The following is a 23,760-nucleotide window of genomic DNA, read 5'->3' as shown; positions in this document are numbered from 1 at the left end:
GGTAAGACAGTTGCAACAACAAACAATACCAAAAAAATTGAAAGGAGTGCAAAGGATAGGAAAGGTTAACTACACTCACTTAAAACAATATTAAAATAAAACTAAACTATTTTTTGAATCTTACCAGGTAAAGCCAACCGAGGTAATAACTCATTTTTCAGAAGCGGCATTGCCACAAATAATAGCTCAACAAAGTGGCTTGTCACGTGAACATTTATAGCAGCAAATTGATCAAAATAAGCGAAAGGCATGTTTCTAAATGTGGAGGGGAAAATCCACGCGACCACCGGGGAGAGAGACACCGCAATCTCCAAATATATCGTTGAGTTCCACGTCTGTGTCTCTGTGCGATCCTGAGTCTCTGCTGTGTCTCCCTCTGTTGCAGGGCTGGTGGAAATCTGTCTGATGCACCCGCTGGACGTGGTGAAGACGAGGTACTCATCTCCCTTTCTCTCTCTCGCTCCTCTAGAGCGTGCCGCTCATTCTCTCCAAGACATGGGTCGACAGTGTTTCAAAGAAGAACACGAGGAGCCACATCACACGCAGAGCTAATTGTACACTAAGCAGCGGGTATACGGCAGATGACAACGCAAAATCTCGCTTAAATGAACAAAGTAGGTGCTGGAATAAACTGAGTCTATTTAGTTCCCATCCCCTCCCCCCGCCCCCCTTAGTTATTATTTAACTACTAGCCTTTTGCCCGTCCAAGGACGGGTGTATTGCAGTAATCTGAGACTTGCAAGCGAAAAGCAGACCGCGACGTTATATTCATTGCATCAATTCGCGTGCAATTTGTAAGGCCGCGGTGACACAGACTTATTTCATGTAAAGGTTTAATCTCTTGTTCATCGTGACGTCCTTTTTACTTCGATGTCTCAACAGCGTGACGGAGATCGCGTGACGTGAGGGTTCTGCCTTTGTAGTGAGGGTTGTAAGTTGACGCTGAGGAGGGGGGAGGAGGCGCCTCGCCCTCCCCCATGTAGAGTGACGTCACCCGATAATTAATATTAATGAGGGGTGTCCAATAGGAAGACGTCACCTGTTCATGATTATTAATGAGGGGGGCTGGTCGACGTGGAGTGACATCACGCGCGTTACACACAAATATTCTTGGCTCATTATAATAGTTAATACAGTTTGATTGTTGTATATCTTGTCGTCGCAAAGACATTGAATATTACAACCCATTCCCTGGCCATATTCAATCATCATTAGACCTCCTTTGCCAGTACCAACATATAATAATAGGGTTTTTCCCCTTTTTTCTGGCAACAAAACTGAAACCTTTTTTTTGTACTGGCAAAGGAGGTCAAATGATGTAGATGCTCACCCCGAGCCCTCATTACTTTGATAGTGAATTGTCTTTGTGCTGTACGCCTTTTGGTGTCCTCTGGTCTAGCACCAATTGGGTCGAGGCTCAAAAGAAAGCCGTCCCTTGGTGTGGACCAATCAGTTTCAAGGACAATGCATATATTATCAGAGTGTGTTTTTTGTTTGCATTTCGACTGCAAGTATTGTGGTTAATGCAGACATGAATCCTCGTAAAAAGGTTTCAGTTTTGTTGCCAGAAAAAAAGGGGAAAACCCCTATTATTATCATAGTCAATCAATTATCTTTACATTAAATTACGTTGACCATTTATTTAAAAGAAAAACCGCTCCCCGCGAAAGAAGGGGGGGGGAGGGGGGTCAACCCAAAGAGTCAGCACGCAGCTCCAGAGCCGGCAGGTTGCCGATCCCTTGCTCCAAGGGGTCGTGGACTCCTGCTCTAAGAGGTCGCGTGTCCAATGTTGTTCATTGCGCTCTTGACACCGTCATCAACAAAAAAATCCCGAGCCGCCACGACCTCGAGTTTCTGTAAATATGCACGCAAAGAGGGTGTCTAACTGGCAGCAAAACGTAGCGGGGATTCCCAGCATGCTGTGCATGTCGGGATGACATCAGCATTGCCCAGCACATTCCGCACACGCAGCCCTCTTCAGGGCACACACACACAGAGAGAGAGCTCCAAGATTTTTTTTTTGGCTCGGCCCCGTCGTTCAAATTGCGAGAAGGCATAAAAGTGTACAACGCAATAAGGCAGCCTATACGTTGCGTTTTTGGGCATAAATGCTGCACGGAGTGAGAGCGAGGCGGGTAAGCAAATTACATGGTGATCAAACCTTTACAACTCTGCATAAAAAGTTATGTCATCTGTAAAAAATGGAAAGGAAGAAAAAAATCTCAACTGCGTTCAGTGCGTGCGCGCGCACGTGCGCGCGCGTGTGTGTGTGGGTGTGAGCGGCAGTGTAGCAGTAAGCGTGCTGCGCTACGAACCCGGACACCCAGGTTAGATTATCGCTCACGGTCAACAACCAGCGACGATTATCTCAACCGGTCCTGGGCCCTACCATAGGTCGACTGAGCCTAAAATGAGTACCTGGTGCGGTGTGTAAACATCGGGGAGACAAAGGCAGCGGAGCGTGGTGCTGGCCACCCATGCCATCGTGTGCTGTGCCGGACTTCATGGTGTGCCTGCTCACAGCACTTGCCCCTACATTATATTAAGGCTATACAGGGGATCTTTGTCTCATCACACTGGCCCAGAAAGCTGCGTGCCCCTAGCACTGTTGACTACGTGCTACTCGCTCACAGCACACTTGCCCCAATAGTCTGTTTAAAAGGCGTTACGGGGTGGACCTTTCTCTTTGTGTGTGCGACGCACGCAGCAGCACTGCCCGTGATCTCCGCAACTCGGGGACTCTTCTCTCTCTCCCTCTCTCTCTGCCTCTCTCTCTGCCTCTCTCTATGCCTCAATCTCAGAGCGCGAGTACCAGCGGTGCGAGCCGAGCCGCCGTACGTGCGGTGGATTACGGCGCGCAAGTTCGCTGTTAGGAGGCGACTTCCCCGAATGACGAAACCTGCCCCGCTCCCGTGCCCTCCCCCCGTTCCCCCCCCGTCGAAAGCCCTGTTAAGCGGCGGGACGTTATGCGGCCAATTATGGGCTGGCGTCGGCGCGGTGCGGCGCTGGTGACAGGAAAGAAGCTGATGCCTGATCTCCATCTGAACCCCATCAGCTTTAACGGCCTCTCATTAGCCTTATTAACCCGCGTGCAGTGGGGAGATAAAATTCTGTGGCTCATCGAGGCGTCTCGAGCCGCCGCCGCCGCCTGCCCACTCTGTCTGTGTTCCACCTTTCTCTGTGCCTCTCTGTTTTTAAGGTAGTGGGGTGGGTGTGGAGGGGGTGAAAGAAAACAAGTTGTAGGCGCAGCCCCTGCAATTGCTCGCTCGCACCGATGCTTGTGCAATTGCCCTCTCGCACGCTGGCCCAGACGTCTTGGTGGCAGTGATGGGAGTTGCCGACGCTTTACCCCACTGCACATGAACCCGGCGATCAGATAAGTGTGGTGTGACTTTTCTTTTATATGAACTATGCCGCGCCGGGAGCTTGAGTGGAATCTGGCAACATCTGGATCGCAAATTCAGTGCGCGAACAAATGCACCACGGAATTATTCCTCATTTACTCGTTGTCAGTTACAGTAGGAATCTCAAAAGTCTGGACAGTGGGGACCTCAATAGTCTGGACAGTGGGAATCTCAAAAGTCTGGACAGTGGGGACCTCAATAGTCTGGACAGTGGGGATCTCAATAGTCTGGACAGTGGGGACCTCAATAGTCTGGACAGTGGGAATCTCAAAAGTCTGGACAGTGGGGACCTCAATAGTCTGGACAGTGGGGACCTCAATAGTCTGGACAGTGGGGACCTCAATAGTCTGGACAGTGGGAATCTCAAAAGTCTGGACAGTGGGGACCTCAATAGTCTGGACAGTGGGAATCTCAAAAGTCTGGACAGTGGGGATCTCAATAGTCTGGACAGTGGGAATCTCAAAAGTCTGGACAGTGGGGATCTCAATAGTCTGGACAGTGGGGACCTCAATAGTCTGGACAGTGCGGATCTCAATACCCTGGACAGTGGGGATCTCAATAGCCTGGACAGTGGGGATCTCAATAGTCTGGACAGTGGGGATCTCAATAGTCTGGACAGTGGGGATCTCAATAGTCTGGACAGTGGGGATCTCAATAGTCTGGACAGTGGGGATCTCAATAGTCTGGACAGTGCGGATCTCAATAGTCTGGACAGTGCGGATCTCAATAGCCTGGACAGTGGGGATCTCAATAGTCTGGACAGTGGGGATCTCAATAGTCTGGACAGTGGGGATCTCAATAGTCTGGACAGTGGGGACCTCAATAGTCTGGACAGTGCGGATCTCAATAGCCTGGACAGTGGGGATCTCAATAGTCTGGACAGTGGGGATCTCAATAGTCTGGACAGTGGGGATCTCAATAGTCTGGACAGTGGGGACCTCAATAGTCTGGACAGTGGGGATCTCAATAGTCTGGACAGTGGGGACCTCAATAGTCTGGACAGTGCGGATCTCAATAGCCTGGACAGTGGGGATCTCAATAGTCTGGACAGTGGGGATCTCAATAGTCTGGACAGTGGGGATCTCAATAGTCTGGACAGTGGGGACCTCAATAGTCTGGACAGTGCGGATCTCAATAGTCTGGACAGTGGGGATCTCAATAGCCTGGACAGTGGGGATCTCAATAGCCTGGACAGTGGGGATCTCAATAGCCTGGACAGTGGGGATCTCAATAGTCTGGACAGTGGGGATCTCAATAGTCTGGACAGTGGGGATCTCAATAGTCTGGACAGTGTGGATCTCAATAGCCTGGACAGTGGGGATCTCAATAGCCTGGACAGTGGGGATCTCAATAGTCTGGACAGTGTGGATCTCAATAGTCTGGACAGTGGGGATCTCAATAGCCTGGACAGTGGGGATCTCAATAGTCTGGACAGTGTGGACCTCAATAGCCTGGACAGTGTGGACCTCAATAGCCTGGACAGTGGGGACCTCAATAGCCTGGACAGTGGGGATCTCAATAGCCTGGACAGTGGGGATCTCAATAGTCTGGACAGTGTGGACCTCAATAGCCTGGACAGTGGGGACCTCAATAGCCTGGACAGTGGGGATCTCAATAGCCTGGACAGTGGGGATCTCAATAGTCTGGACAGTGTGGACCTCAATAGCCTGGACAGTGTGGATCTCAATAGCCTGGACAGTGGGGACCTCAATAGCCTGGACAGTGGGGACCTCAATAGCCTGGACAGTGGGGATCTCAATAGTCTGGACAGTGGGGACCTCAATAGTCTGGACAGTGGGGACCTCAATAGTCTGGACAGTGGGGACCTCAATAGCCTGGACAGTGGGGATCTCAATAGCCTGGACAGTGGGGACCTCAATAGCCTGGACAGTGGGGATCTCAATAGCCTGGACAGTGGGGATCTCAATAGCCTGGACAGTGTGGATCTCAATAGTCTGGACAGTGGGGATCTCAATAGTCTGGACAGTGGGGATCTCAATAGCCTGGACAGTGGGGACCTCAATAGCCTGGACAGTGGGGATCTCAATAGCCTGGACAGTGGGGATCTCAATAGCCTGGACAGTGTGGATCTCAATAGCCTGGACAGTGGGGATCTCAATAGCCTGGACAGTGTGGATCTCAATAGCCTGGACAGTGGGGACCTCAATAGCCTGGACAGTGGGGACCTCAATAGCCTGGACAGTGGGGATCTCAATAGCCTGGACAGTGTGGATCTCAATAGCCTGGACAGTGGGGATCTCAATAGCCTGGACAGTGTGGATCTCAATAGCCTGGACAGTGGGGACCTCAATAGCCTGGACAGTGGGGACCTCAATAGCCTGGACAGTGGGGATCTCAATAGCCTGGACAGTGGGGATCTCAATAGCCTGGACAGTGTGGATCTCAATAGCCTGGACAGTGGGGACCTCAATAGCCTGGACAGTGGGGACCTCAATAGCCTGGACAGTGCGGATCTCAATAGCCTGGACAGTGGGGATCTCAATAGTCTGGACAGTGTGGACCTCAATAGTCTGGACAGTGGGGATCTCAATAGCCTGGACAGTTGGAATTTTGATAGCGCAGACATTTTAGTTGTTTTCGCTCTGAACGAGTTTCGAGTCGCGACCATTAGCGGCAACCATGAGGCGTTGTGGAGTTTCGCGTCCTCATCTTCGTGCATGTGAGCGTGCATAACTTTACTTGCACGGTCCCTCATAGTTTATTGTCTCATATTTCGTGACGTACAACGATGTCGGTCATCCTGTTTATGATTTTGCATCTATTTATTTGTCAGACTCACACTGATTTTACAATTGACGTAAAACATGCACTTCACCCCCCCCCCCACCCTGCATTTTTTTGGTCAATTGTACAAGCGGTCCACAGAGGGGTTCAGAGTGGTCACACGCACTCGAAGTCGACACGCGATTACTGGTAGCCACGGCCATGTCAAGAGCTATTGTGGATGTGGTGTGCCGGGTACAGATATACAGGGGCTTAAACAAATGTAAACATTTATATGGAACGATCGATTTTAATGGAGATAACAAATGTATGTTAAGAGCTTCAAAAAGTCAAAAAGTCTACATTTGTTCCCCATCATTGTCAACGCGTGCCTCGAATCTTCTCCACGTGGTCTCCAGAGCCCGGAGTCACATTTCTAGTGGTATTGTTGCACATTCTCAGCAGCCTGTGTGTGTGTGTATATATAAGTTGTTTTATGCAAGGTACTGGACTTAACATTGCACACAGTACGTGTACGGTGTAACTGAAGTAGAATTAACAATGCAACCGTGCAGTCCGGTACCAGTGGAGGCACAGTTTTTTTACGCGACATGTTTTTTTTTATTTTGTGTTGAGTGTTATTTCCTTTCCCCCGCACCTCCGATTCGCACGGTTGACTACGTACGGTGCAAAAGAAGTTCGACATACATGTCATGCACATGTTCAACATACATACACAACGTTGACATTCTAAGCTTGGTGGTGTTCATTCAGACGCTGTCTTTCCGACAGCCCTGTTCTTCACCTGAGGACGGCTGCTTGCGTTGTGGCCGAAACGTCGTGAGAATTGTATTTTATTATGTTTTATTTTTATTATTTTATTATTTCCCTTCTACGTGACTTTACCGAAAGAACCAAGAAGATGGATTCTTCTTCTCGCAAATATAGACCCCCACCCCCTTCTTTATAGCCCACTGCCCCGGTGTAGTTGCACCACCTGCACACTCGATAAAGCATTGTCACTGCGTGTATATGTCTGTACTGTGCATTTTACTTCTTTCGCGCCGTACGTAGCCAACCACGGCAATCGGTGGTGTGGGGGATAGACAACAAACTAAACATAAAAAGCAGCTCTAAAGAAATTCGTTTCCAATCTATATGATTTAAAAGTACATAGCTGCAGTGGCTTCCTAATACCGGAAGGAAGAGTGTTCCAGACGGCCGCAGAGGCGCATCCGAAAGCGCCACGCGATGCGGTGACCGCCGCCTTTGTTCAACGGCCGAGCCAGAAGCCGCCGCTGCTGTTATTGCGAGGATGACCGCAGAGTTCGCGTGATGGTTTACGCTCCGTGACGAGATCGCCAAGGTATTGTGGTTCATATATACAGTACTCTGTGTATGGAATGGAACACATCAGCATAGCAATGTGCTGGGAAAGCCACGCACGGACTTAACGCTTCGTTCACGAGCGCACTGCTGGCGTTGCGCAATAGGCGGGAGGTGTATTGCTTTGTGTTTTCCCAATCGAGCGATTTCACATTTTGAAAATTTGGCAAAAGTGAACCGTGACTGAAACGCACGTGTGGAACAGACGCGCGGACGGTCGACATGGAGAACGGAACGACGGGGCGACGAAGTGCGCAAAAGAAGCGTGGAGAATTGACACCGCCGAGGGACAGGGAGTGGAACGCGCTCCGCTCGGTTGCCCGTCGCGTGGCCATGGGGCGCAAATGTCCCTCGGAGACTTCGCCAGCAGCGAGGGAGGGGGGGGGGGGGTTCAGTCGACGGGGGGCGGCGGCATGGGGGAGACGCAGATTGCCCACTCGCGAGCCGCCTGCGACCGATGTTGATTTAGCCGCCCTGCCCAGGCCGCCCCGGCTCGGGCCTTCGTTATGAAATTCCGCACATAGTGGCCACCTGCCCGCTGGCCCACCAGCCACCATAGCCGGTCCCGATAGCCTGAGCCACAAGCGGTCCTGACCGTGGTCCCGAGAGCCGGTCCCGACAGCTGGACCCATGACACCAACTCCTCTCCTGACGCCCGCTACTCGCTGACGGTTTCGTTTTATAAACAGTGTTGTAGCAGACGATCGCGGGACGCCCGACCAGGAGATGAAGCGATGAACTCGGTTCATGTGCAGGTGACGGGTGGATAATTATATGGCACGGTCGTGAAAGGTGGTGGCGGATTTGGGGGGTTGGGGTGAGGGGTAGGGTAGGCCTTTAATCCAGCAGTGGATTGACCATGGTTGACGATGCTCGTGCTGATTTAGGTGTTTGAAATGGTGGGTGTGCTGTTCCAAGCGGTTTCCTGCTCATATGAGCATTGAGATGGGTTCTCGGCGCCTGTTTACAACCCCGAGCCATTGGTGAAAATTCCACATTCCTATGGCGGGGGGGGGGGGGCGAGTTTATCCAAATAAGGGTCGATAAAAAAAGCACGCGGCATTTTTTGGTCATGTGGCCGCACATAAACTGTAAAATTATGGCCCCTGATTTTGATTGCTACTTAAAATAAAGAAGGTTTTTTTCTTTCATATTTCACATTGAAGGATAAAAAATAAACAAAGGAAACTAATGGTTGCATTTTTCTAGATAAATAAGCCACATCCGTCTTGTTGGAACCATATGGTCCTCGTGATGTCCTGGAGTAAAATAATTACGCATTGCTTCAGTCGATGCTTTCATCGCAAAAGAAAAAAAAATGAGTACATGTCAATTAAAATCAGGGAAAAAAATATTACTTTATGAAGAACACATTTTTTTCCTCTCATTGTTTAACTTACGTGACACGAAGGTATTTTTTTACCGAAACATATATTTGTCGAGATGTCGTTGTGGTATTATGGTCATCACAAAACCCAACAGTAAAATAATAAGCTGAAGACAATACCGGTGTGGAATTGCATGTCACAGTGCATCATCACCCATTGTTGGATAATGGCCACGGAAAATGACTTCAAAGAACTACTTCTGGAGGAATTTTGCTTAAAACAGCTTCATCCGCATTTTGTATGCCCTCCAAAGAGTGCTCACCTGACATCTCAGAGCAGAGATAAATGAAGTTAATGAAACAGCAACAACGACAACAACGACAACAACAACCATGGGTTTGCACGGTGTTCGCACCGTCCCCCTAGCACACACGGGCGATGATCACGCAAGGAAAGGCGCTGTCGGGGTTTCAGAGACACGGTCTGCAGTCGTTCCGCAGTAGGAGAGGGGGTGGGGTCGGCGGGGGGGGGGGGTGATGTTGCCCCCCCCCCCTGTCTGTGTGATCCCAATTGGTTTAATGCTTTGACGCTGCTAAGTTTGGATCGTCACGCCGGCGCGCGATGTTTTCGAATGACGTCCGCAGGAGATGTTCAACGTCCGCTGCGCATGAGACGGCACGTGATCATGAAACACGTGTGTTCGGATGTTAAAACGCCGAACAGAAACCTGTGACGAAGCAAAACGGTCCCAAATATATAACTGCTCAACCCGAGCTATTGACACGTTGATACTCGCATTGCCTCTGTACTGATCGCCTTTCGGCGTCCTCTGGTCTAACACTGAGGGCATCGCGTCCCCGCGCCGCTCAGCCACGGCGTCGCTTGAAGTTGCAATTTCGACAAAATTAAGCTCCGCTTCGAAAAAAAACAACAACCCCCATCTCATCGCGGAACGCACAAGAGCGTAACGTTTCGGGCAATCGAGCTTTCACGAACGAGGCATCGCACAGATGATAAGAGATGCACGCACGTGTACACACACACGCACACCCACTTGGATGAGCCATTCCTTTGGAGGATATGGAGCGAGTTTAACGTTGAAGGTGTCCACGTGAATGCCCAATTGACCGTTCACAGCAGAAGCTGTAAGTCAAAAGCGCCTTTTCATCGTGCAGAGGGGCAGAGCTTCGGGTGAGCGTCGGCCACCTCTGTCACCCTTCCCGGCGTCCAATCGAGCCGACGACGTCCTCCTCCGCGCGGCACAGGAGATGCAGTCTCGAGCCCAGCACCACCACGGTCACCCAGGAACGCGCCCGATGTTCGGCGGCTCTTAGACGCTAAGCAGACGTTGAGCGCGCACAGCGCTTGGATGGGCCCGCCCGCCTGCTCGACCGCCGGCCGCCGGGCACAAAGACGTCGCGGCGGATGCTTGTGTTGCAACGTACGGTGCGAAGGAAGTTCATCATACATCCATCGGTAGCGTAATTACTACATTATCAGTTCAGGGGGTGCGTAAATCGATCCGGTGATGCCCCGATACTGTTGAAAACAAACCTCATGGTGGTTGTCAAGGGGGCCCCAACTCGTAGCTTTGACCACCAGGGGGGAGGGGGGGGGGCAAGGCACCCCCTGCCCCCACGCTAGTCACGCTACTGACATACATGCACACATACGTGTGTGGTGTTCAGTCGTGGGCATGCAGTGCAGCGAAAATCGATTGCCGTTACCATACTTGTACGCTCCCACTTCAAAGCTCCCCGTCCGCCTTCTGAACCGGCGCGCACCATCCTAACAACCGGCTCGAGATACACGTGGTGTGTTGAGACACTCATCCAGCAGTGGATTTATACAAGTTTACGAGCAAATAGCCCGAGGAGCGCACACCACCCGTGAGAGTACACCCACTGCTGCTGCTGTAGCTGCTGCTGCTGTAGCTGCTGCTGCTATAGCTGCTGCTGTAGCTGCTGTTGTAGCTGCTGCTGTAGCTGCTGCTGCTGTAGCTGCTGCTGCTGTAGCTGTCACGTGGGCCCCCTACACGCGCGATGACGCGTCTGTCCGGAATATCGTGGCACCAACGGCCCCTTCCAGGTGTCATCCCACGAGACCTTTCGTCGGATTACGGCATTTTGGAGAAATCCCGTGACTGGTGCAGACGCTGTCGTCTTATCTCGGGACGTGTTTTGACGCCGGGGCGAGTTGTGTGGGGGGGGGGGAGAGAGGATTATAGGTGGGGCCCCCTTTTATTTTTGTGGGCCATCGGACCCTGAATGGGAAACCCTAAGCCCGGCGTTGTGGTGACGGATCGGTGAATCGCGCCCGAGTGCTACGGCTCATCCCTTGTGCGCTGCCACTTCCCGTGAAGGCTTTAGAGCTGCCCACGGTGGCCACGACACATCACCGGTCTTCCCTGGCGCTTTGTCCAAGAACTTTACCGTAAACAACACTCGCGGAATCCCATGTTTACGGCACAAATAACGAAGAATGGAAAGTTTAAGTGTTGTTTTTGTTTTATTAGAACGGGACGATGCGTGGTGCTTGTCTTCCCAGTGGCTGTGATTCGTTAAGAAATATATATATTTTAAAGGACTCTAAAAACATGTTTTTGTAATAGTGTTTTTGCTATGGTGCAATTTGGAGGTTGCTGGTTCGATGCAATCTCCCGCCGTGGCATTTGAAACAAGTTTCAAATTTCTTGAATATCGCCCCCCCCCCCCCCCCCCCCCCCCACTTCTCTGTATGTCCACAGCAGTACGCATAGGTAAACCACAGCCAGTCAACTTGCAGGTTGAGTGTTGTGGGGCAAAATGTGGGTACTCCCATCTCTTCCAAGACATCTGCCCAGCGTGGAAGAGTAGGCCAAAAATACCCTCTTCTATAGAGTCATAGCGATGTGAAGGAAGGCCCTTCCGCCCGGCAGTGGCATAAGCAGGCAACTTGCAGGGCTGCGCTTTTTCCCTCGTCTATTTTAATAGCTCGGTGTTGCACGGCCGCCGTTGCGGGTTACATTTATGTCGTGACAGTTTTTGTCCACGTATTTTTATTTTTTTCGTGCGGGCTCATTATTTTTTGGCAACGGAAAAAAAATCCATCGCGTTCGCAGACCGATTATTTTGCAACGAAAGTTCACCAAGACATTATCCGTCGTCCGTATTTCGTGCTGATTTATGACGGGAAGTTTTACGGTTCTTACCAACTTTTGTAAAAATTGCGCGGCGCGGAAACTTGAAAGTAGGACCGGAGGAGAATGTTGGTCCATGAAGAACCCGCTGGCATTGTTGTACTGCACTTACTATGCTTCCACATACATGATAACGATTAGCACATTCGGCATTGCCTCTGCTCTTAAAGCACGCAGACTTTGAGATTTCCTATCGCGGTGTGGGGAGGTCCTCATCCAGCAGTGGATAAACCAAAAAAGGACCATACGAAGACCAAGACTTGTGAATAAATCGCAAGAATTTCGATTTAAGGCTTTCGTGACTGCAGGGATTGATATTCTTGGTTCTTTCGGTAAAGTCACGTAGAAGGGAAACAATAAAATACTAAAAATATAAAACAATACAATTCTCACGAAGTTGCTGTGTTTTTCACCCCTGATGACGATTACTTGTGTTGCAGTCGAAACGTCGTGAGAATTGTATTGTTTTATATTTTTATAATTTTATTGTTTCCCTTCTACTTGCCTTTAGCGAAAGAACCAAGAATATGAATCGCGAGAAATGAACGATCACTGTAGTCCCCTATCCCCACCCACCCCTCATCATGACTCCGAGTCTCTCTCACGGTGTCTCTTTTAGCTGTGAACTATCCAGCCGTGGATTGAAAGGTCCATGTCATCCTCATGTCCCATGGCCTTGTTGACATATACGGCAGTAGCGAAGGCGCAGGGCTGCAATTTCTTGCCGTGCCACTGCTGGTGGAATGATCTCCACTAGATGGGAGCCATAGAGAGCTACTGTAGAGGATTTTTTTTGTTTCTCTTTCTCTCCCTATTCCTCCTCGTTGCACAGACGTCTTGCAAGAGGTTGGGGAGTGCCCGCACTTTACCCCACCGCACACGTGACCTGCCGATCAACTCGCAGTGGTGAAGCCAGTTCTGCTGCTGGGTGGACAGACTCGTGTGGTCAGGGGTGGGTGAGGGCCCCAATTAAGAAACGTGCTCTATTATTCTAGCCGCCGCACCAGGACATCACAACATTTATCGACAATATATAACAGTTGAAAGAAATAGACGTGTCTTTTGTGAACAGTATTTATAAAGGACTGTTTGTCTTTAGCCCCTTTATTTTAAGAGTTGTATCCCAATATGGCATGTTACCCGGCAACTTTGGTGATTTTGTTTATAGCACTAATGCTGAAGGTTTATGGGGATGCAGACATGCTGAATGTGTGTGTGTGTGCACGCCTGTTGTGTCCGTGAACATTTGTCGGGAGTGGTGGCGCCGCGGTTAGGGTGCTGCGCTGCGAATCCGACGACCCGAGTTCGATTCCGGCTCATGGCCACCAACACGAGTGATGGTTATGCGATCCGGTCCTAGGCCTCCCCTAGGTCGATTCAGCCTCAAATGAAGAACCTGGTGCGGTGTGTAAACATCGCCACTGGGGAGACAAAGGCGCCCTGGCGCCTCGTGTGCCGTGCCAGCCTTCATAGGTGCGCGCTAACAGCACTTGCCCCTCAAGTCTGCCAACGCTATACGGGGGCTCTTTACCTTTGTTGAGTGTGGTTGAACATTGGGAAAAAAATTAATAGTGGACACGGGGTTCCCCATCCTCCTCGTGTGAACACCGATATCGACCATGACAACGACGACAATGAATTTATTTTTTCTCTGCCCTTTATTTACACTTTTGTATGCGCGTGTGCACGTGCGAGCACGTTTGTGCGTACGTGTGTGTTTGACCCACTGATGACGACGATGGCGGTGGCGATTATGAATACTCCTCTCCGTGTCTGGATGGGCTAGAAAATGTGAAGAATAGAAGTGGCCATCCTCCTCTTCCCCGTCATCCTCCCTCTCGCCCTCTTCCTTGTCCCCCTCATCCTCTTCAACCACCTCGTTCTCCTCCGCGTCACCCCCCCCCTCTCGTCATCCTCATCATCATAATAATACAAGTTTGTACGTGTGCGGGAGACGCAATCTTCCTCGACCACCTCATCCTCGGCCAGCATCTTCGCGCGCAGCTCGTGACGATGATCCTCGTTCCCCCGGCTGCTTTAAGAGCCGAGAGCGGCGTGCGCGTGCGTGCGCGCGCGTGCGCGTGCGGCTTTAATGGTTGGGGGCCTGCGGCCTGCCGAGGCGCCGGAGATCCCCATGAAAGGGCCCTGCCAGTGGTCGCGTTAACGCCCGCTCGTAAAGGCCGCCAGCCGGGGGCCACTTTCATGTCGATGCCCTCTTGCGCCACCGACATAAAACCTTGTCGACGAAGCACCGAAGATGCAATAAACAATCTCCGCTCAGCTGACTTTCTCGCCTCTCCCCCCTCCCCCCTCGTCGCCCCCCCTCCCCTCCCCCGCGTGTTCGCAAGGGTGTAATGATCACCTCCCCCTACCCCACGCGATCTCACGTGGACGTCAGGGGAACGTTGGAGGGAGTTTTGTATGTTGTTGAAAGAATAGAAATTCGTGGATGTGTCGATTTGCCACGATCCGCGCAGAAAAAAACTAAATCTCTGGGTTTGATCTTCCCACCCTAAATCGCGTCTGTCGCACAAACCGTGGCTACAGATGCGGTGATACCTGATGATGCACAAATGGAAGATTAAAAACAAACTCTCCGGTAATAGCGTGGCGACTGCGGTCATCCAGCAACGGGCCGTGCATCGTTTAACGCCGCAATGGCCCCGATCCACAAATACGGAGGAGACACGCAACTACATCAGCCGTACGCAGTAAGCAGAATAAGAGGCACGTGTTTCATAACCCGAGTTTGTTGTTGTTGTTGTTCTCGTCGTTAAGTGTTGCGACTCAGGGTTACTTTTGTTGTTGCTGTTGTTGTTGTTTGTTGATTGGTGGTTTCTGTTGTTTGTTGTTGCAGATTTCAAATTCAGCGTGGCAAAAATGACCCGAACAGCTACAAAAGTCTGGCGGATTGTTTCCGGACAATGTATCGCAAAGAGGGGTATGTCTTGCCGTTGTTTTTATTGTTGTTGTTGTTGTTGTAAGTCAAATAGGTCGTCCCCATATTACATTTCCCTTACCTGTAAGCACGTCCCATATCGCCTCCTCCGCCCTGGAGAAATTAATATGTTGGCTGTCACGCAAAGGTTGACACAAGCAAAGCAACATGTGCGTATTGAGACGGGTCAAGAGGACGGGGTCAGGTTTCTGCTTGTTCTGTCACTCCCCCCTCCCTACCTCCCCACCCCACCCCCACGTCCTCCCAGCCCCCCCCCACCCCCCTGGCACACACAATGCCAGCCAGTGCTGAGGCTGAACTCCTGTTGCCATGCTCACGACGTCAATCGGCACCGAGGCAATAGTTGCCCATTGCCCAGGTTGCATAGGCGGCAAGCAGGCTGACGGATTGCAAAATTAAAACCGCTTACCTTTGACATTAGTACTTTTTCGCCCGATGGAAAATGAATCTTAATATTCGAGCGGTACAAATGCATCGTCATTCGCTCATTCCCGTCTCTCGCTCTCTCTCTCTGTCACCGTCGGTTTGTGTGTGTGTGTGTGCGTCTCTCTCTCTCTCGCCTTTTAATTTATTTCCTCCTTCAGTAAAAAGAAATGCTTTTTTTTAATAATGGGCATCAAGTGGTTATGCGTTGGCTCGACTCCTAAAGAGCCACTTGTGAAGTAATGACGAGGTGATTTTATGGCAGTCTACCTTGTTTGTGTGATTATGGTAATTGTTACAGACCTTGTGGCCGAGCATTTCCCCACAGCACCGGGCCCCGACCGCAGTGGGGGTATTGCCAAGCCCTTGAGCGCAGTAATCCATGCTAATCAGCTGCAAGTGTACTTAACGGCGCGCTGGATCGATAGCCCTTTACGAAATAAATAAATAAGGGAAGGAAACGGCTTTGTGGCCGCATTAGCTCATGTGGACACGCGGCATGTGGGCCTCGGCTAAATTGTGTACACACAGTTAGCCCTAACCTCCTGAGTTATCGTTCACACTGTTTTGTACTTTCCAACTGTGAACGGTTTAATTCACAACAACCAAAAAAAAAAAGCCCGTGACCCCCTTGAGTTGTGTTTTTTTTTCGGGTTCTCTCTCTCGTCGTCTGTGTGTGTGTGTGAATGTCCATCGTGGAGAATGAGACAAGTGTGTGTGTGTGTGTCTCTGATCTATGTTCAAACGATATGGTTCGCGCTTCGTGCGGTACCATATATGGCGTGTTTGTCAGCTGGGCCTGTATGTATGTATGCACCTTGAACTTGTTTCACACCGTGCGTAGGCCAACCGCGCTAATCGGGTGAAGGACAACAAACGAAACACACAAAGCAGCTGTAAAGAAATTAGTTTTAAATGTGAATTCGGGTATTCGTATCTGGTGTGGGGTGCGCTTAGGTTGACTTGGCCTAAAATAAGCGTCGGATTATATTGAGTAGCATGAAATAACAACGACGACGACACGCTCAATTCAAGACGTTAGCCGTGAATTAATGACGCTGGCCCCATCACCACCACGTCGTAAGTTGCCTGCCCTTAATAGGTGCTCGCAGACGTGGCCGTACCTGTCAATGGCGTGTGCTGTTTGTGTGAGTATCACCACCGCCCACCACCACCACCACCACCCCCGCTGATGTCTTGTTCCCATTAGGCCGCACTGCAGTGGCCACGAAACATCTTGTGAGCAGCGAGCATAATGTGACAACGTCAACGCACCGCTGCCGTGCGCCGTGTCCCGTTGTGTCTGCTCAATGAGTCACCCGATTCAAGCGGCGCGAGTTCGTTGATTTACTCTGCGTCACCATGCATCGATGTATTTAGTGCCTGACATCTATTCTTACGCTCGTGATCCGAACGGCGTCCGTCAGTGGACCCCGTTCGGATTACGACTCGCCAGCGGATGTTAGCCGTGGGCGGGAAGCGAACTCCGCTGGTTGGCTTCAGATCGCAGTGCGCTAACCACCGCGCCACCGCTCCTCCCATCGACGAATAAAGACGGTGTCGGTGAATTCATGAGCTTCCTAAATGCATTTGAATGGAGTTTTTTTATTGTAATTTACTCGCACAAAGTAAGTTAATGTGAAACCAAAAGACAAACAAAGGAGTGGGCAGCCAAGGGAGGCACAGAAGGCGTCGCGTTAGCGGAGACGGAGCGACGCAGTCAGCCTGTTTGCATGAACCACATTGATCTTCCATTGCATCGCAGTGCAATAAAAAACAAAGATTTACGACCGCTTGCGGAGGCCTTCATCCAGCGGTGGATTAACCATGACCGGTGATGATGACCGATTACATTTTGTTTTTAAATGCTCGACCCCCCCCCCTTCCCCCCTCCCCCCCCCGGTTGCTCTTCAACTCAAGCCCGGCATATTCGGTGCCTATCACTGACGCATTCGCGTTGCCCGCGTGCTATGTTAAACTTGCGTGGCGATGTGTATTCTCTCATATTTGCTTTAGAATCGCTGCACAGGGTGCGTTGGTTCGCCGTCCCCCCCCGTTGTTGTTGATGTTTTGTACCGAGGTGGCATGAAGAACGCGCAGCTTCCAAGCAGTAGCGAGACACGCCGAGGAGGAGGAGGCCTCGTTTGACACTTGAAGTCGTCGTTAACTGCTTTTCATATTTGTAAAAAAGAAAGGACTTGACCAGTATGTTGTCTTCTGTGTGGGTTTTTGTCTCGCCCCCCACCCCCGCCATCCCTGTGTCGGATGGTATGTTTGCACTCTTGATGTTTTATTGCAAATCAGGCCGCTGTCCTTCTACAAGGGGATACTGCCGCCCGTTTTAGCCGAGACACCAAAGCGAGCGGTCAAGGTACGAAAAAAAACTAAACGCGTCTCGCGATATTTCACTCCGCCGTGAATTAAAGGAGATCTGCATCGCATCATGCCTTTTTAAAATACATATTTGATTTCAAAGCCGTTTGTTTTGATATGGGGAGCGGAATGTGCGTGCGCGCGCGACTGTTTGGTTGTGCCCGCGATGCCGCGTGAAATTGCTTAATTCAGTTCACTCTTCAACAGGGCCGACCCACTTGCTGTCATCACCACAAACACACCGTCGCAGCTTCAGCCATTCCACCCACGATTCAAACAGGTGTCATCCGCCACGCGTCCGACGTTTCGCTCCACGCGTGGATAGCTTCTTCACGAACTGAATCGACTGAATTCACCTAATTCGGTTCCTGGAGAAGCTCGCAGCGCAAAACGTCGGACAACGTGCGGCAGAACATGAGAAACGTGAAAACCGACACGGTAGCTTCATTCGTCGATACATTTCACTCGCCTGTACACCCTCAGGGCTCAAACAAAACAAACGACGGCCAAATCTTGACTTAAAGCTTTCGTGATTGCAGGAATTCATATTCCTGGGTCTTTCGGTAAAGTTACGTAGATAGGTTCGAAGAAAATTACAAAAAAAACTACGACGTTTCGATCGCAACACAAGCGTCGTAATTTTTTTGTTATTTTTTGTTATTTTTCTTTGAACCTATCTACGTGACTTTACCGAAAGGCCCAATAATCTAAACGACGACCACTTGCTCTTCAAATGTGCAGTTGTGCAAGGGTGCCGCCACCTCTGACCACGTGATACGCCTGCCATCCAGGAGCCACATCCGGAGACATTTGTTTAAACACGCTCACAAGCAGCGGGATTACGAGGATCATCCCCCACATCCACCGCGATATTTGCGCCAAAAAAGTGACACCCGGTGCACGTTGCAACATTCTGAAAAAAACATTGTTTGTGATGCTGCGTCGGCAGTGGTACGCAAGCACAAATTACAAATAAAATCAATTACACTGCGGTAAAAGAAAAGACGTATAAAATAGGCGACATTCCGGCCTTCTTTACAAGATGAAGGCCCATTGCCCGCAACGTCAGCCGTCATGTTTAGACGTTGCCCTTGTCATGGCAGCGAGTCTGTCACGAATGCGTCGAGTTTATTGATGCGCGTTACAGAATTACGGATGCGCCTCTCTTTCTCTCACTGGAACGCCCTGGCGCGTTGACGCGGAGCGGTGGCGCAGTGGTTAGCGCACTGCGTTGCGAGCCTGCCCGCCCGCCCGCCCGCCCACCCGAGTTCGATTCCCGCTCACGGCCAACACCGGTGACGGATATCTGAACCGGCCCTGGGCCTCCCCTCGGTCGACTCAGCCTCTAAATTTAATTACATTTTTTATCATTTTTATTTTTATTCACTTCATTTTTTATTATTAGTTTCGTATCTACGTGACTTTACCGAAATAACCAAATAATATATGTACTCCTCGTCGCTGGGAAGACAAAGGCGGGCGGGCGTGGTTTTGGCAACCCACCCGCGCCGTGTGCCGTGCCGGCCTTCATAGGACCTCGCTAACAGCACTTGCCCCAACAGTCTGTCAAGGCTATACGGGGCATCTTTGTTGCTGTTGTTGTTGTTGCTGCGTGTGTTTGCACACTGACGATGGCGATGTGCTGGGGAAACCACGAACAGTGGCCACGCGGTTCGTCCATCCTGCAGCACTTGCCCTCGCAGTCTGTTATCGGGCTACACGGGGGACCTTTGGTGGTGCCACGTTAGAGCGGCGGCGTGAAGGGCCCTCGGTTTTGCGTGATTGTGCGGGTAATTTATGCGCACCTTTCAGCCCTCGTTGACATTTCGATGAATTGCGCTTGCCCCCAATGCCCCCCCCCCCCCCCCCCACCACCCCAACCCACTCCTCTTCTCAGTTCTTCACCTTTGAGCAATATAAGAAGCTGCTTAACCTCACTCCTGTCTCCGCGGGGATGGTAAGTGAAGACTCTTCACGTCGCGACTGTTTTTTTTTCTTTCTCTCTCTCTCTCTACCGTTCTTTTTTTTATTGCTGCTGCTGCTGGTCGCAAAGAATGCCGGGAGGGGCCCCGCGACGCGTGAAGTAATTCGCCTGCTGGCGTGTTGCGTCAGCACTTTTCGTGGCCGGTGGCATGCCCACCGATGTCTCACGCAGTGTTCCCTCGTTGTTCGCGAACGTGCCGTCCGCGGTTATATTGGCTATCCGTGAATCGCATCTGGAACTCATCCGCGCGAGAGGGAACGCGTTGAGTTAAAATGATGAGATAAAATATAGGTTTTCCGTCGGCGAATATCATTATCCGCGAAAGATGCTCTTCACGAGCATATAGCAAATAACGAGGGGATACTGTACGTATTGACTCCGGTGTAAGGCATTCATTTTGAAAGGGCAGTAAAGTCGAGCGTTCGTTTGATTATGTCAGAAATTCCACAGTAAATATGGTCGGAGTGGTGGCGCAGTGGTTAGCGCACTGCGTTACGGACCCTGGAGAGTTAAAATTCCCTGCCGCTGCTGACATTGAGTGGCGAGCGATATCCCAACTGGTCCTGGGACCCCCTTCCTACCCTCTCTTGAACACTCAACCAACCCCTCTCTTGGCTCGCGTGGTGACGCATGGTCAAACAACCTCCGTGACTGACGCTATTTTGGCTGCTAGCCATCGAACAAAGTCGGCCACCGCATCGCGCCCTTTCAGATACGCTTCTGCGGCCGTCTGGAACGCTCTTCCTTCCGATATTAGGAAGCCACTGGAGCTATGCACTTCTAAATCCAGACTGAAAACTCATTACTCTATAATAGCGTTTTGTGTATAGTTTGTTGTCCTTCCCCCGCACCTCCGATAAGCACAGTTGGCTACATATGGTGCGAAATAAGTTCAACATGCATACACACTCATCGGGGAAGCCTTAAATCCAGCTGTGGGCTGGTCCTGGACCTCCCCTAGGTCGAATCAGCCTCGAATGAGTACCAAATGCGATGTGTAAACGTCGCCACTGGGGAGACAAAGGAGGCCGGGCGTGGTGCTGGCCACCCACCCCCTCGTGTGCCACAGTGCCGACCTTCATAGGTGCTACTCGCTAACGACGCTTAAGGCTATACGGGGGATCTTTGTCTTGGGAGGGGAGTTAAGAAACATGCCGCTGTGGGAGATCTTATCGGTGACCTCTGGGCTTGCAACTTCTGCAAGTCGAGTGTGCTAACCGCGACGCGACGGTGTGTGCGTGTGTGCGTGCGCTCATCTCAAGGTGTACACGCTCGCCGGGCTGGGCTCGGGTCTCACCGAGGCCATCGTAATCAACCCTTTCGAGGTGGTCAAGGTGAACCTGCAAGCTCAGAGAACGACGTTCACAGAGGTGAGGCAATGGGGACCGCCAAAGGTTGCGCAACTTGCGTTCACCTCTCTGTGTGTGTGTGAGTGTGTGTGAGTGAGTGTGTGTGGCACCTGGAAGGTGCTCGCTAACAGTACTTGCCCCTACAGTCTGTTGAGGCTATATGGGGGATCTTTATCTTTGTGGCACCTGGGTCTGCCCCGTGACTCCTGCCAGCGGGCGTTCGACACTTCACGTGGCCTCAAGGTACACATAGCCTGGCACAAGCGTCTTGGTGACGTCACCGCCACTTAGTGGCGAATGGCGGTTGTTGTTGTGTGAGCGGTTACAGCTACGCTGCACTACGAACCCGGCGACCCGGGTTCAATTCCCGCTCATGGCCAACACCGGTGACGATTATCTGAACCGGTCCTGGGCCTCCCCTAGGTTGACTCAGCCTCAAATGAGTACCTGGTGCGGTGTGTAAATATCGCCACTGGGGAGACAAAGGTGGTCGGGCGTGGTGCTGGCCACCCACTCCCTCGTGTACCGTTGCGGCCTTCATTGGTGCTCGCGAACAGCACTTGCCCCAACAGTCTGTTAAGGCTATACGGGGGATCTTTGTCTCATCACACTGGCCCACAAAGTTGCCTGCCCCCAGCACTGTTGGCTACGTGCGGTGCGTAAGAAGTTCAACATAAACGCATTTTTATCGAATGCAATTTTTGGTTATACTGTACAGTGATTGCCTATGACCACATTTCCCAGAATGCACCGGATATGTTCAAATCTCGAAAGCTAAGCAGGGGTTAAGGCTGGATGGTGCTTGGATGGGCGACCATCATGCCTACAAAAGGTGTCAATAGAGGGCTCTGCAGAAAACAAATAACACAGTAGTTGTACTGTACTGTGCTCCCCAACAGCTATGCTCCCCCATCTTAACCAACAATGCACCGACCAGCATGATGAAGTATGCTCAAAATGAACCGCGCCCCCATGACCCCCACATGGCGTGGAGAGGCCCTCGTCCAGCAGTGGATCGGCGAAAATGTCTGCACGTACAGTCTAATAATAATAATCCAGCAACACATTCAGAGAATACATTGCCACTTGCTGCACAAGCACAGATCAATATATTGCTACGTTCATCAACTCTGCCTTGTAACAAAAATAATATATATATATCATGGGCTGACGTTTTGGGCAATGGGCCTTCTTCAGAGCAGAGAGAGAGAGGAGGGCAGAGAGGTTAACCGAATTGTAGTTGGTGATTGCAAGTTACACTTGGGGACCCTGACAGGGACAGTGTAAGAAAGTTAACAATTGAAAAGGTTTGAATTGACACGTTCTTGAAGTGCCAAACCCTTTTGACTTCTTAAGGGCGTGTTCGCTACTTAATGGTTCAAGAAGTGTCCGTATATCAATTCTGCCACCAGGCAACGTTAGCATCTCGCCACGGTGGCGAGATGTCAACTACCTCGCCTGGTGTACAGGAGGTCACGGGTTCGATCACGACCCTGATGCACGTATATTTGTATGATTCCCTGTGATCGTGTGGATTTTTTGCGGGCCCTCCAATGTTTTCCCTTCACATTTAGAAATGCGCGTTCAGAGTATTTGGCTGCTATACGTTTCGACTTGATAAGCCACTTGAATGAGCCATCATTTGTGGCCAGGTCGCTTCTGAAAAAGAGCTATACAGCTCAGTGGGCCTTACCTGGTAAAATAAAAAAACAGTTAAGTTTGCTATTCTTGGTTCTTTCGATAAAGTCACGTAGAAGGGAAATAATAAAATAATACGTGACTTTACCGAAAGAACCAAGAATATGAATCCCTGCAGTCACGAAAGCTTTAAATCGAAAGCTAAGTTTCCGGTCATAAATGTTACCGAAGAAGTAACGATGAATCGCTTGAACGCGAATGACTCAAATCGTCTGCAATTTTTTCATCGAGTTATCATTTCAGTGGAGTTCTCCCCCCTCCCCCCGTCCCGCGTCTGCGTGCACAGCAACCATCGACGTGGGCGACCGCGAGAGAAATCGTTCGGCGCGACGGGTTTGGGTCGCGAGGCCTCAACAAGGGCTTGACAGCGACCCTAGGCCGACACGGAGTCTTCAACATGATCTACTTTGGCTTCTACCACAACGTCAAGGACATCGTCCCCTGCAGTCAGGTATGTACTCGTGCGCGAGCGTATGAACTTCTTTCGCACCCGTGCGTAGCCAACCGTGGTAATCTGCGGTGCAGGGGGATGGACAACAAACTAAACGCAAAAAAAGTAGATCTAAAGAAGGTCGTTTTCATTTATTTAAAAGGGCATAGCGCCCAATGGCTTCCTAATATCGGAAGGAAGAGCATTCCAGATGGACGTGGAAGCGCATCTGAAAGCATCGCTCCTGCTAACAGGTGACGGCGTCCATTCTTCGATCCGTCTGTTTAAATTGATTTCTTTACTAGGTGGTCAGAGTCAGAAACTTGATTTTAGACTGGAGAAATCAGATGAGCTCAGAGGTGACAGCGCTGAGCTGGCCCTGCAGAGATCAGTGGTTCAAATCCAGGCAGATGAGTTTGATAATATTCAACTGTGGTCCTCAAGTATCGTGAGTAAGATGGTCCTTAGCCTGGTTACCAATAACTGCACACATGCATACACGCACAATCTTGTAACATTACACT

At 50.7% G+C, this 23,760-nt stretch overlaps 1 protein-coding gene across 1 annotated transcript in view; it reads left to right on the top strand.

Annotated features, from left to right (window-relative positions):
• The window catches only part of SLC25A21 (solute carrier family 25 member 21), a 136,661-nt gene that overhangs the window by 96,098 nt on the left and 16,803 nt on the right, over positions 1-23,760 (top strand). The window contains exons 2-7 of the mRNA XM_061559473.1: positions 386-434; positions 14,878-14,961; positions 17,707-17,773; positions 19,673-19,732; positions 21,022-21,129; positions 23,093-23,257. Coding sequence (XP_061415457.1) covers positions 386-434; positions 14,878-14,961; positions 17,707-17,773; positions 19,673-19,732; positions 21,022-21,129; positions 23,093-23,257 — 533 coding nt within the window. The remainder of the gene's footprint in view (positions 1-385; positions 435-14,877; positions 14,962-17,706; positions 17,774-19,672; positions 19,733-21,021; positions 21,130-23,092; positions 23,258-23,760) is intronic.

This window comes from Lethenteron reissneri, chromosome 25 (assembly GCF_015708825.2).
Source record: "Lethenteron reissneri isolate LAM-NWPU_2019-01 chromosome 25, ASM1570882v1, whole genome shotgun sequence".
Lineage (NCBI taxonomy): Eukaryota > Metazoa > Chordata > Hyperoartia > Petromyzontiformes > Petromyzontidae > Lethenteron > Lethenteron reissneri.
Note: the sequence above shows the minus strand (reverse complement) of the source record. Positions and strands in the feature narration are given on the sequence as shown.